The 12,001-nt window shown below is 45.7% G+C and overlaps 1 protein-coding gene across 6 annotated transcripts in view; it reads left to right on the top strand.

Annotated features, from left to right (window-relative positions):
* The window catches only part of PRDM10 (PR/SET domain 10), a 44,219-nt gene extending 38,599 nt beyond the window's left edge, over positions 1-5,620 (top strand). For 5 of the 6 annotated variants that reach the window (XM_080631767.1, XM_080631765.1, XM_080631766.1 and 2 more), the window contains 4 exons: positions 484-624; positions 1,019-1,187; positions 1,727-1,839; positions 2,391-5,620. In XM_080631767.1, coding sequence (XP_080487893.1) covers positions 484-624; positions 1,019-1,187; positions 1,727-1,839; positions 2,391-2,627 — 660 coding nt within the window. In that variant the 3' untranslated portion in view covers positions 2,628-5,620. The remainder of the gene's footprint in view (positions 1-483; positions 625-1,018; positions 1,188-1,726; positions 1,840-2,390) is intronic. The other variant, XR_013958208.1, reaches the window with a different exon arrangement.
* The last annotated feature ends 6,381 nt before the right edge of the window (positions 5,621-12,001 follow it).

Below are 12,001 nucleotides of genomic sequence, written 5' to 3'. Positions count from 1 at the left end.
TAAATTACAGCAATTGGTATCATTAGCAGGTGTTGCTCCAAAAAGCTTTTAATGAGTAAGACTCTGAGCACTTGTCTTGATACAGAGTGGTATCAAAAACCAGTTCTGGATATGCAGATCTTGAGGATGTATCTATTCTATAGACTATAAATGTATTTTATAGACTATAAATGTATTTTATAGAAAGAAGCTTACAAAGAATGATGGTCCTGGTTTTCAGACACTTTGGTAGACAGCTTGTGTGCCCTTAGCAAGTCCTTTTCAGTGGGGTGACTTAAGATGTAACCACCTCAGTGCTATTACATCTGTTAAATGTATTTCTTGATCTCCCAGGAGCAAAGAGAGGGTAAACAGTGGCTTGAACAGGAGTGCTCCATGGTCTCATTAAGGCTCATAGCTCACTATTGCAGAGCTTGTGTCACAGAAGGGGTTTACAGGACTGCTGGTTTGATAGTCTTATGTTTAGTTTCATTTTCCTCCCAGGCTACCTCACCTCACCAGTCCCAGCACTCCACAGTGGACGTTGAGCAGCTTCACGACCCCCAGACCTACACCCAGCATGCTATCCAGGTGCAGCACATCCAGGTCACAGAGCCTTCAGCAGCACCTCAGTCATCAGCACAGGTATTGCAACTTAAACATAGACAGTTGAAAGACTTAAATGGAAACTGGCATTCCTCAAATACTTGAAGCTCTCCATGCTGTTGGGGGGTGGTTCAGTTTTTGTCCTGACTATACAGGCTGGAGAGGGTCCAGAGGAGGGCCACAAAGATGATCGAAGGACTGGGAAGCTGTGTGAGGAAAGGTTGAGAGAACTGAGCTTGTTCAGCCTGGAGAAAGAAGGCTGCAGGAAGACCTTATCACCATGTTGTAGTATTTAAACGGTGGCTACAAAGGAGATGAGACTCCCTTCTTAGGAGTCACATAGGATATCCTATAGAACCTGCCCCCATGTTTTCCCTTACTAAACCAAGATGTTTGTAACTTACTACACTGAGAATGCTTTTACCTTTCCTAGGTTGGGGCTCAGCCTTTGAGTCCCTCCTCGCAACAATCTCAGCAGGATCTCAGCCCCTCACAGATGCAGACAGCTACATCAACACCAACGCAAGCCCTCCAGCAGCAGCAGGGATCTTCAGTCCAGCACACGTATCTTCCCAGCACATGGAACTCATTTCGGAGCTATTGTAAGTGTCAGCAGCAGCTCTCACTAGGAGTGGGACTAAGATGTGCTCCATTCCTCCAGCTACCAAACGGGATAGTATTTTCAGAGCTCATTAAGATTTGTGATTAATATTTATACACATCTTAAGGAGAGAAATAGTTTCAGATAAATGAAAATGGTTGCAGGCAGACCGGGCTCCTTTATTCCAAGGATGTTGTATTCAGCAAGACTACATGTGTTGGGTAGGGACTAGTTCAAATTTGGATGAAATTGAGGATATGATGAAACTATGCCTTATGTCCATGAAGCTCTGGGTGGTAATTCGGTGATTTAGGTGAGAACAGGATGTGTTGTCTATGAATGAATTGCCAAATCTGCAGCTCATGTTGGCTGGCACTAAATCTCTTGAGGTCTGTAGAGTTGTACAAGGTTTTACAGTACCTGAACTGCTGTTTAACAGCCACTGTTTCAGGACTGATATGCTACTGAGATAAGACAACATCTTTCAAGGTGGTCTTTGAGTTTGACTGAAGGTCTTGATTCTCCAATTTCCATTTTCAGCATCTGAGATCCAGATGATGACCATTCCCCAAGGCCAGTACGTGATCACAGAGACTGCTGTAGGTACACCAGTCACCACTGTCAACACGGGGCAAGTGAAAGCAGTTACGCAGGTAAGAAGAACCATCATGGCCTTTTCGGGTTTTCTTAATCCAGAATCATGTATCAGGCTTTGAGCATACAGTTTGAAGGCTAAAAAGATGCCAAAGTGAATACTGGGGCACACAGAGTAGAGAATAATTTTGCAAGCTTTCTGTTACCTGTAGGATTACAGACTAAGAGTCACTGCTGTCTTACCTTGTAAGCAATCTAGCATGAGGAGGCAGGTGGTTGTTCTGTGTGATACTGGAAATGCAACTTGTAGAACATGTGGAAAACAAAGAACTTTGAGAGCAGTATTAAGAATGGCTATTATAACTTGTAGTGATGGGTTGATTGTGTCAGTAGCTTAACTGCTGGTAAGTTAACCAAATACAAAGTAGCCCAATGTACTTCAAAACAAAGGACAAGTGTTAGGTTGTTCTTGGGTACGTTTAAGTGAAATAAAACTTAATTTCTAAGTTCATACCAAAATGTCTCCAGCACAGCAACAGAAAAGCTACAGATTAGAACAGGCAACTTAGACAAGGTGCCATGATGATGATTTTCCATATTCTCCATGCAGACTCACTATGTGATATCTGAAGGTCAGCCTGATCTGGAAGCCAAACAAAACACTTCGCTGCCCAGTGAGGTCCAGGTCGGTGTTTCTCAGCCCCCAGTTCCCACGGATACCTTGGAATCCCAACCAAGCACTCAGCAGCCCACCACCCAGTACATCATCACTACAACCACCAATGGGAGTGGCAGCAGCGAGGTGCACATCTCTAAGCCCAGGACTTTCTCAGCAGAACATGAATGAAGAAGCCTTGTGGTGTCACTTGCTTGTACTTGTCACCTCCCCCTGAGCCCAGATCTATGGGTATGCTGGGGTTAAATATGGTTTAAAGTATATGCTCACTTCAACTAAAATCTTGGAGCTCTTGTTATGCTTTAAGAGGGTTCAAGTCCTTGGTGACCATGAAGAAGTACCCTCAAAATCCTTCTGGGTTGTTACTTTATGCAGCTTTTAAAAAAAAGGACAAGAGGAGAAGTAAAACTTCTGCTTGCTCTGGACTTGATTTTTGGCATGTCTGCTGACCCTTACTTTTCCTTTTTGGAAGTGTCTCCAGTAAACAACGTGTTACTTCAATTGTATGGGGAAAAAGCTTCCCTAATGGAAGGCTAACTGGCTGATGATGTATGTATATTTTTACTAGGAGCTGTTAAAGAGGAGGCCATCATGTAAATAGCCAGAATAGGGCCAAATCACTTCCAATGTCCTTGTTTCAGCAGCCAAGGTGAAAGGGAACATAATTTGCTCGATGAGAGCAGACTGCCTGGAGAGAAAGAGCAGCAGCAGCCAAGTGTCCATGTGAGGGGATGGATGTAACAATGAAGCTGTGAAGATGTGCCCAAGCAGTCCATTAAATTATTATTCTCATTTTTCCAACCCTCAAGAACTGTTTACATGCTGCCTGCCCTGCCCTAGTTTACCACCTTCCAAAGGAAGGAAAAGTGCAGTCTTAAACCCGTGTTGTTCGGAGCAAACTGATGGAGATTGTAGCAGCACCATAAGGGTAGTACAGAGTCACTGTTATCTCTTTTTCCCTTCCAGTATTTGCAGGGAAAATCACCTTTTTGCCCACTAAAACAGACAAAAAGGGTTCAGCTTAGCCTGTGTAGCAGCTTCTGCTGTAACCTGAAGGTAGTTGTGGCAGGAGAACATGAGGGTGCGGGAGCACACCTCTGAAGAGGCAGGGTAGTTATCTCTGTTGTCACCATTTTCCCCCTTGAAGACTGGATGGAGAGTTGGTTACTCTATTTTCTTCCCCAAAAAGCCTTGTTAACAATGCAGTGTAATTTCTTTGGACATTTCCATAAGATGACCAGCCCTGGACTCAGGAAGCATACAAGAAACACACTAGCGGACCACTATCTATGGGACACAAAGCTATCTCTGAGGGTTGCCTGCTTTGGTAGGCCTGGTCTATGTACAGAATTCATGCCATGCTTAAGGACCAGGAGAAAGGGAAAGAGCAGGTTTATCTTTTTAAGGCAGTGTAATTACCATTTTTTCTTCCATAATCCTTTTATATGTTGGTTATTTAATTCATTCTGGTATGTGCAAAAATAGAACTACAACTCCATTGACTCCTGATGGGATGTACTGTGTCTGTCTAAACCTCCATTCACTGCCTGAAAACTCATCCCAGATTGTCTGTGCATAATGGCATACGTGTATTTATAAAACATAAGCAAAGAAGGATCTTTTTGTCTTTATGGCCTGCGAGACTGAAGAAATGAGAGAGGTTTTCTGGATTAGTTTTCTCTGTGCCCCAGAGTGTGAACGTGCAACTCCTTGACCTAAGTACTACAGATTTAGATGAGGATGACACGTGGGGAACCTCCACAGATGTTTACAGGTTGTGGGATCAGCCCTGATGGAGTTAAAGCTCTTTGAGAGCTTCACACTTGGACTGGACAAGAGGAAGTTTGGTTTCTTCTGGGCAAAGCCTTGTAGCAGGTATTGCTTTGGTACTTAACACATCTGTTAATATGGTGTGGAAAGAGTGACTGGGTGTGAGGAGATAAATCACATGGAGAACACGGGCCAGTCAGAGGTGTTTTGAGGTAGCTTTGAGGTGACTTGCCAAAATATGGATGAACTTGTTCCTGGGATTTCAGTTCTCTTGTTGTACCACTGTATGGGGCATTACTGAGGTTGGTGAAGTTCATGAGCTTCCATTTAGTCAAATGCAGTGATGAGTGTCTTTAAATTCAGCACATTTGGGAGCCCATCAACTTGAGCATGGTTCCTGCTGATCCAATGAAGTCGTGTTACTGAGGACTGTTGAATTCCAGTGCTGGGCATTGCGATGATGTTGGTGTGGGAGAACAGAAGGGAGCTTTGTGTTGGCTGCTATGTGCTCTTGTACCAAGTCAAAAATGGTGTGAATAGTAGGGAAATAGGAGACTTGGAAATGGGATACTGCACTACAAGAGGTGTTTTAAAGGTGTAAAAGTCTGTAACATCAAACTAGTTTGCCTTAATGGTATTGGAGATGAGGGGTGTAAAAACTGTTTTGCTCTATTCACCTTTGTTGGAAAGAATCACAGGAGGAGATTATTTAAAGCTGTGAACTATCCCAAAAGGCTAAAACCAATCCTAAACCAGCCTCTCTGCACTCCAGTCTTCCTTATCAAAGTTTCTACTCTGTCCCACAGCAACAGCAGCATACTCATGCCATCAGCCTGGCAATCCATTAAGGAATTCACGGTGTCCCAAGTTAAACAAATGCCTCGTCACCAAAGCAGCATCCCAGGATATGGAAATACAATGAATTTTCCTTCAAAAGTAAGAAATGAAAGCAATGTGGACTTACTCCCAGAAAGACACCACCACCATGGACACAGACAATCCCCCACGTGTCACAGGTTTGCTGCGGGGAAACACCTCAGTCCTGGTCCTCTGCCAGCTCAGCTCTCAGCATGTCCCTGCCATGGGATTTCCCACAGACATCAGCAGAAGGAATCTTCAGTTTTAAGCTCTTTATCCTAGTCTGATAGGCCTGAAAGGGCTTTATCCAGGCTTGAATAAGAAAAGGTGTATTGTACTCTGCATTTGCCTCTGAGGGATAAAAAGCCTCCTTGTTATGTACATCAGAAGGGCCGTCGGACTGCGGGGAGAGTGAGGACAGGCTTGCTCTGGCAGTTTGCAAGGGGAGGAATCTGGTTTGAAAGACAAATATTTTGCTAAAGGGCACTTCCCTACAGTGAGCAGTTTAACAAGGGAATTTTCCTGTTTGCCCTCCATTGCTTCTTTGTACTTTATTGTGAAACTCCTAGTAATTTTTCTCTTCTTCCAGTGGGTTTTACAGGTACAACTTCCCATCATGTTGACCTTCTGCCAGCCTGGCCACTTCCCCTTGCTCATGCCCTGAACCCATAGGGTGCTTCCTTTGGGAGATGATACAGGGTGGGATTACCTGAGGAGGCAGGCAAAAGTAGGCAGACCTTAGTACATCTTGACCTATGAGACAAAACACACATAAAGTTACACCCCATCGTGCTGGAAGGCAGGGCCTGTTGCTGAAGGGTACGTGTAGCACCTTGGTAAGTGGAGCTGGTCATTCTAAAAAATAGGCTTGACATGTCCTTATGCAAATGAGCACTGTTTGCTCATGCATACCTGCCAAAGGCAGAAAGGTGAGACAGCCCAGGTGCAGGAGCTCTCCTGCCAGATACACAGAGGCCACTGCAAATCTCATTTTGCACTGTAAAAAGCCCAATAAGCTTGGTCCCCAAATGATCCTTCATTACAAGAGGTAGGAGAAATAGCAGCCAGGAGCTTGCTCTCTCTGCAACTTGAAGGTGTACAGGATAGTGTCTGGGTTTACTTGCTTCCTCTACTTCCTCTTTCCCAAAGTGGAGATGAGGTCTCTGCTATCACCTACACTCCTCCTCCTTGGACCGTAATTATTATTGGCCTCTTTCTATGTCTGATGAGCCTTTCTGGAAAGAAAGCCCTGTTTGGCTGTCCTGGTGCTGCTGCTGCCCTCTTTCCTGGTTTCTGTTTGTTTCAATTACAGTCCCTTCTGTCCCTAAACCTGTCCATGGGAAAGGAAGAGAAATCTGCCCAGAGCAGTGCAGGTGTTTCGGTGCCATTTCTAAGCAGGTTGTGAGGACAGATATCAGCACTGGGCTGCAACTACTTCTGACACCTTCTTGAGGAATGGAGTTTGCCTTGGTAGAATCCAAGCCCTGCAGATCCAAACAGCACAGCCGGAGCTCAGCGGGCATCCTGTCACTGTGTCACACGGTGTATTTGCCTTTGTAGGGAAGCCTGTTTGTATAGAAGCATTATCATGCAATGCAGAGGGTACACCCTGTTTGCATGGGTGATGGCTCCTGCCCTGGTGCCACACGGACAGGCAGCTGTCAGAGGCTCCTGCTCTGCCGGGTGTGCTGCAGGGGAAGTCAGGCAGCTCCGGGGATAAGGGTTTGGGACAGGAGAGAGCAATAGCCCTGAGGAAAAACAGCTGATGGGATAGGTGTTGGATAGACAGCTGCCCAGCAGATGGCAGCAGCTTTCCGCCGACAGTACCTGGGTTTGCTGTCCTGAGTCTGGTGTGTGCCAGCACGGGGCCGCGAAGGTAAAAACCTTTCTCTGCTGTCCCGCTGTAGAGGGGCTCAGCACCCACCCCACACAGGTCTAGCACGCCTGGGAATGTGTGCCACTGCCCTGTGGGGAATCAGGTGACTGCTGTCCCTAGAAAGTATCTTCCTCTCCTTGGTGTCTGTGTGGGAACCCACACCATTTGTTAAGTTAAATGTTAACCCCAACAATCAGTCTTTGGTGCAGCTCAGTGAGAGGTGTGGGAAAGACCATCAGCCCCCATTTTTCCCCACACACACTGTCTGCTTCCTCTCTATCCCCTGGCAGAAGGAGCTGGGGTGCTGGCAGGGAGCAGAGAGCAGGGCAAGGTGCAGGGAACCTGGTGCCAGGTTGCACCATGGCTCAGATCCAGGCTCACTGCCTCCAGCCTCCTTGAAAGTCATTTCCACCTGATTTACATTTTACATACACCCTGTCACGTAAAGGCAGGAGCAGCAGCAGCAGGCAGGAGGAGGCAGGGATTCTGAGGAGCTGAGCAAGCCATGGCTGCACCCAAACAACACTGAGGAGGGAGCAAAGGAGAAAGAGACAATGTCTCTTCAGCCAGAGCAGCTTCTTGTGTGCTTTCCTCCTCATGTGGGCATCCACAGTGCGCACACCATCCCTATCCACATTTCCAACAATGGTCAAATGTCTCGGGTGCTGAGTGGGTCACAGGGTGTAGTTGGGAAAGGGGGTTTCTATTTCATATTCATTGCAGATTCTGAAGGGTGCTGTGTTTGGGGGGGCTGAAAGGGCTAAGAGGGCTGAGGCTGATCTTCACAGGTGTGAGTGCTGCTGAGAGTATAAGTGGGGCTGGCACAGACCCGTGCTGTTCCTACCGTTGTGACAGTGGGAGTGCTGGAGATGCCGTTTCATATGTTATCATGGTAAAGGTATGGATAAAATCTGGTCTGAAGAAAGTGGGAAGAAGCAACAGGGGCTTTAAATGAGAGGATGTGCCTGTGGTGGTCTGGGGACTGCTGTATGGGCTATAATTTGCTTGACTTAGTTCACCCACTACTGCCATAACCAGCTTTGCCTTTAAGCCTGGGCGGGAGAGTATCTTTGCTAGTCACTGTGGTCTCTCTATCTCCCAGGGGTGTATCCACAAATTTATTAACTTCTCTGATGTTTATAGTTCCTGTGGAGGGAGCAAAGAAGGTATGCACAGGGAAACAGGATGGTGTGAGAAGCTGTCTACACCTGGCATTTTTATGTTGAAAGAGGCTATTTCTGGAGATGGTAAGGAAGTGTCATAATGTGCTGGAGATGGCTCAGGCCACAGTGGCCAGGTGTGGAGATGTTCTAGATCTCAGGAGCTGGCAGGACTGAAGATTGGCCCCACGGCATGCAGCCTCTGCCTGGAGGCTACTTTGAGTCTTGGATTTAGCAGTACGGTCGCACTGGTGATGTTAACTAGACGGCAGTGACCCCGTGTGAGAGCTGTGAGGATTACAATCAGTCCTGGTTTCCAGTCAGGTGGCTTGATGGAGATCCTTCTTCCAGTGGCTGATGCTCCTTGACTGCTAGCTGCCAAAGGCTTTGCCAGGCTGGACAACAGGTTGCAGCCTGTGGAAATCCACGATTGCTGGCACGGTATCTGTAACTTCATTCCAGGAAGGTAGTTTCCAGCTTTATGGTGATGCTATGTTTGTTTACTACTGCTTGCCTCCTATTATACATTTGTCCTTCTGAACTTGTCAACAGGAAGGTGACTTACAGTGAGACTGGAAGGGAGAGAGGATGGTTCCAATCTGTTCTACATGTTTAATCCTCATTTTCTAATGGTATTTGTGGATTTCCTATTTAATCAGTAATGAATGTGCCTGGCAATTGATTTTGCAGGACCCTTGGTGCCCTGACCACTGTGGAGTGGATTCTGAGCAGCCCTTTCTTAGTTTTGGGAAATTCTGAGGGGTAACAAAGTTGCTGTAATGGATTGAAGAAGATACCAATAAAAGTTACCAATTTCTTTCCTGGTTCATTCTGACAATTATGAATGTATTCTCTTTTTTAACCAGGTCATGCGTATTTCACTCTTTGGTAGGGAAGCTATAAAGGGCCAGGCACTGCAAGGGAAGGTAAAGAGAAAACTCTTGCATTAAGAAAAGCTGCTATGAGTGGATTTTGTCTCACGTCTCTCAGCCATGACACTCCCACATCCTTGAGGCACTTGAGATAGTCCCCCTGTTTTCTCACCCTAAGCCTCTGTAAGTGATGCACCGTGTGGCCTGTGCTGGGCTCTGTGAGGCTGGCCAGCTGGGCTACGGCAAATACTGAGGTTGCTGTGTTCCTGGGTAGTGACTAAGGAGCAACCTGAGCTTCAGTTTTAGCTACTAGGAGCCTTTAATAGTAAGTAGGTTAACAGGCACTGAGGAAAGGGCTTGTGGAAAAGAGCTGTGTAGCATCTCCTGAGAAAAGTGCACATGTGCAAAAAAGCACCCTGCAGAACTTTGCTGTTTTATTTGTGCTTTGATAAAATGCTTCCCTCTCGTAGCACCTTGAGTAATTTGTGTTTGTTGTTGGCAACTCTGCCCTGGCTGGGGGTGAGAAAAAATAGAGGAGGAAAAATATTAGAGATGCTTCACCTAAGCTGGAGATTCAGCACTGTCTTGGCTTCCTGCCATCTTCAAACACAGCAGCAGAACCTCTTGTGTTTAGCCCCAGAGGAGTCCCTAATTAGTGAAGAAACTGCAAAGCTCTGAACATGTTAGGGAATGCTTCAGTGCAGTGGCCCCCTGAGGTTCATTAAACAAATTAATTCAAAGCAGTCAAATAGCTGGGATCTTCAAAGTGACAAGGACCTCAGTCCCAGAGAAAGCAGCACAGCCATGAAAGCAAGCTGGCATCACAAATCAAATGTTTTATAAAATGAGTGGAGTAAAGGCACCCTGATCTCTGCAGCATGCCAGGGTTCCTGGGCTCCCAGGCTTACCGTGATGCTTGACATGACAATATGCATCAAAAGCCCACTTAGAAGATCACTATTCAGTCTTAGCTTCCCCTTCTCCTCCATCCTTCCTTCCCACAGTCCTGCCTGGCCTTGAAGATTTTTGTATTTAGGTACAAATATGTTCCAACAGCAGAAGTAATCCAGAGGTGGGTGAAGGCATATGTGGGTGCAGATTATGCTTACACACATGTACTGATACACACATCTGCCCAGATACTGGCAAACATCAAGCTCAGGACTGGCTGTAAGGGGAAACACAGCCACTGCTTATTTAGTTTAGCAAAAGTGGTGAAACAGTGTCAGCAGGAGCCATGGTCTGTGCAGGGTGGCACAAGCAGCCTGAGTGTGTTTGGTGGGGTGGGCTCTGGTGGGTCTCAAGGGCATTTCCTTGAGTCATCTTTCCCACAGGGGTACCTTGACCTTGAGACCCCCTGAGATGATAAGGAGCTGGAGCTCAGTGAGGTGGATGTCTTACATGACCCCAGCATGGGCAGTCAAGCTGAGGGAACAGAAATATGGGGATGCTGCGCTCACCTCAGTGCTGGTCTTTGTTAGGACCACTTAAATAAACTTAATTCTAATTTAACTTGCATAATTGGTGTAATAATATTGTCCAGCACTGCAGTGATACTCTGCATCTGTAGTTTCAGGCACTTCACAAAGCTTTACAAAGTGAGGTTAGTCTTCCCTTCTTACAGCTGGTGCAGCAGAGGCAGAGATGTCCAGCTGAGGGGAAACCAAGGTGTCAATCTATATAAATCACTTGCATATTCTTATTCTAAATATACACAGTACTTAAATATTGCAAATCCCTGACAGCCCTTCAATTTTATAAACTCCATGGATTGATTTTAGGTTTTTTCCCTGATGAAATCCTCCCACTGCAAGATCCAGATTCATCTGAATGAATTATGCAGTGATTTATTTAATGACCTCCTCTGAGTGCTGTAAGTTCCATAACATCCATGCAATTCATTATTTAAATATTGCATAAATCATGCAGGACAAAGAAAGGGGAAGATGTGTGTGGAAGGGATATCTGGCATGATGCCTATCCAGGAGGTAAACAAGGCATGCAGTCACAGTGGTGCATGTGTGATAAAGTACTCTGGGATTTGTACAAATGTGGGTGGTCCCTCTCAAATGCTTGTCAATGGGCCATCTGGGCTGAAATGGAGAGGATACATTGTATGTAACCCAACTCCAGGCCTCTTGCTCCTCCTTTTGTAGGAGTTTTCAGTATAGTCTCTGTTGTATTTGTGGATCTTTCTCTTTCTTTAACAAATTTTGTAATTTTCAAGCCATTCAATTTGCTCATCCATCCAATTTCTCCTGCCATGCTCCCTCCACTGTTGTCCATGTAGCTTTCTGTACTATGCAGGTGATTTCTTATACCTATATACTGTCCTGGACTAACTGCCACACAGCTCTTGTTATTTGCAATGGTTGGAAGACTATCCTAATGGTGTTTGGCAAGAACAGATGCTAAATTTGCTTGAATTATGTCTAAGATTTTTAAGACAAGCTTCCTCCTCTCAAGTCCTTTGCAAATCCAGTAATTCTTTCCTTCATGCTTCTTGCACATCCAGACAGGCTGAAAGCAGAGGTAGGCTCCTGCCGCATGCTCTGGCTATGAGATGCCACTGCAGATTCAATGGCAGCCTGAGGATTCTCAGGAGCTACCAGAGAAGTGGGGTTTTTCTTGTGTGCAGAAGGCTATGAAGACAGCATGATACTGTTGATAGCCTCTTTGTGGTAAGTATACAAGAGGAGTATGAGAAGAGCTTGTGCATGGAGTGCCTGTGCTCAGAGGAAGATGTTGCTTGAATGTAATTTTTTGATTGGCTCAAATCTATCCTAGTGAAGGAAAGGGCTGAAATTGGCACATTCCTCCACTTGTACTGCGATGAGAATCAACCCACATTCCCATAAAACAGCCTGACTTAGCTCCTGTTTCTTGGAACAGCTTCAAGAGGGATTGTTTGGGAGGTTTCTTCAGCTAAATGAATTGCAAAGCATTGATTTCCTCTAAAAGAACCTCAATAATTAGTCAGTGAGCATGGAGCACTAGAGGAGCCCACAG

The sequence above is a fragment of the Psittacula echo genome (genome assembly GCF_963264785.1).
Source record: "Psittacula echo genome assembly, chromosome: 18".
In the NCBI taxonomy this organism is placed as follows: domain Eukaryota; kingdom Metazoa; phylum Chordata; class Aves; order Psittaciformes; family Psittacidae; genus Psittacula; species Psittacula echo.
This window is presented reverse-complemented; position numbering and strand designations above follow the sequence as displayed.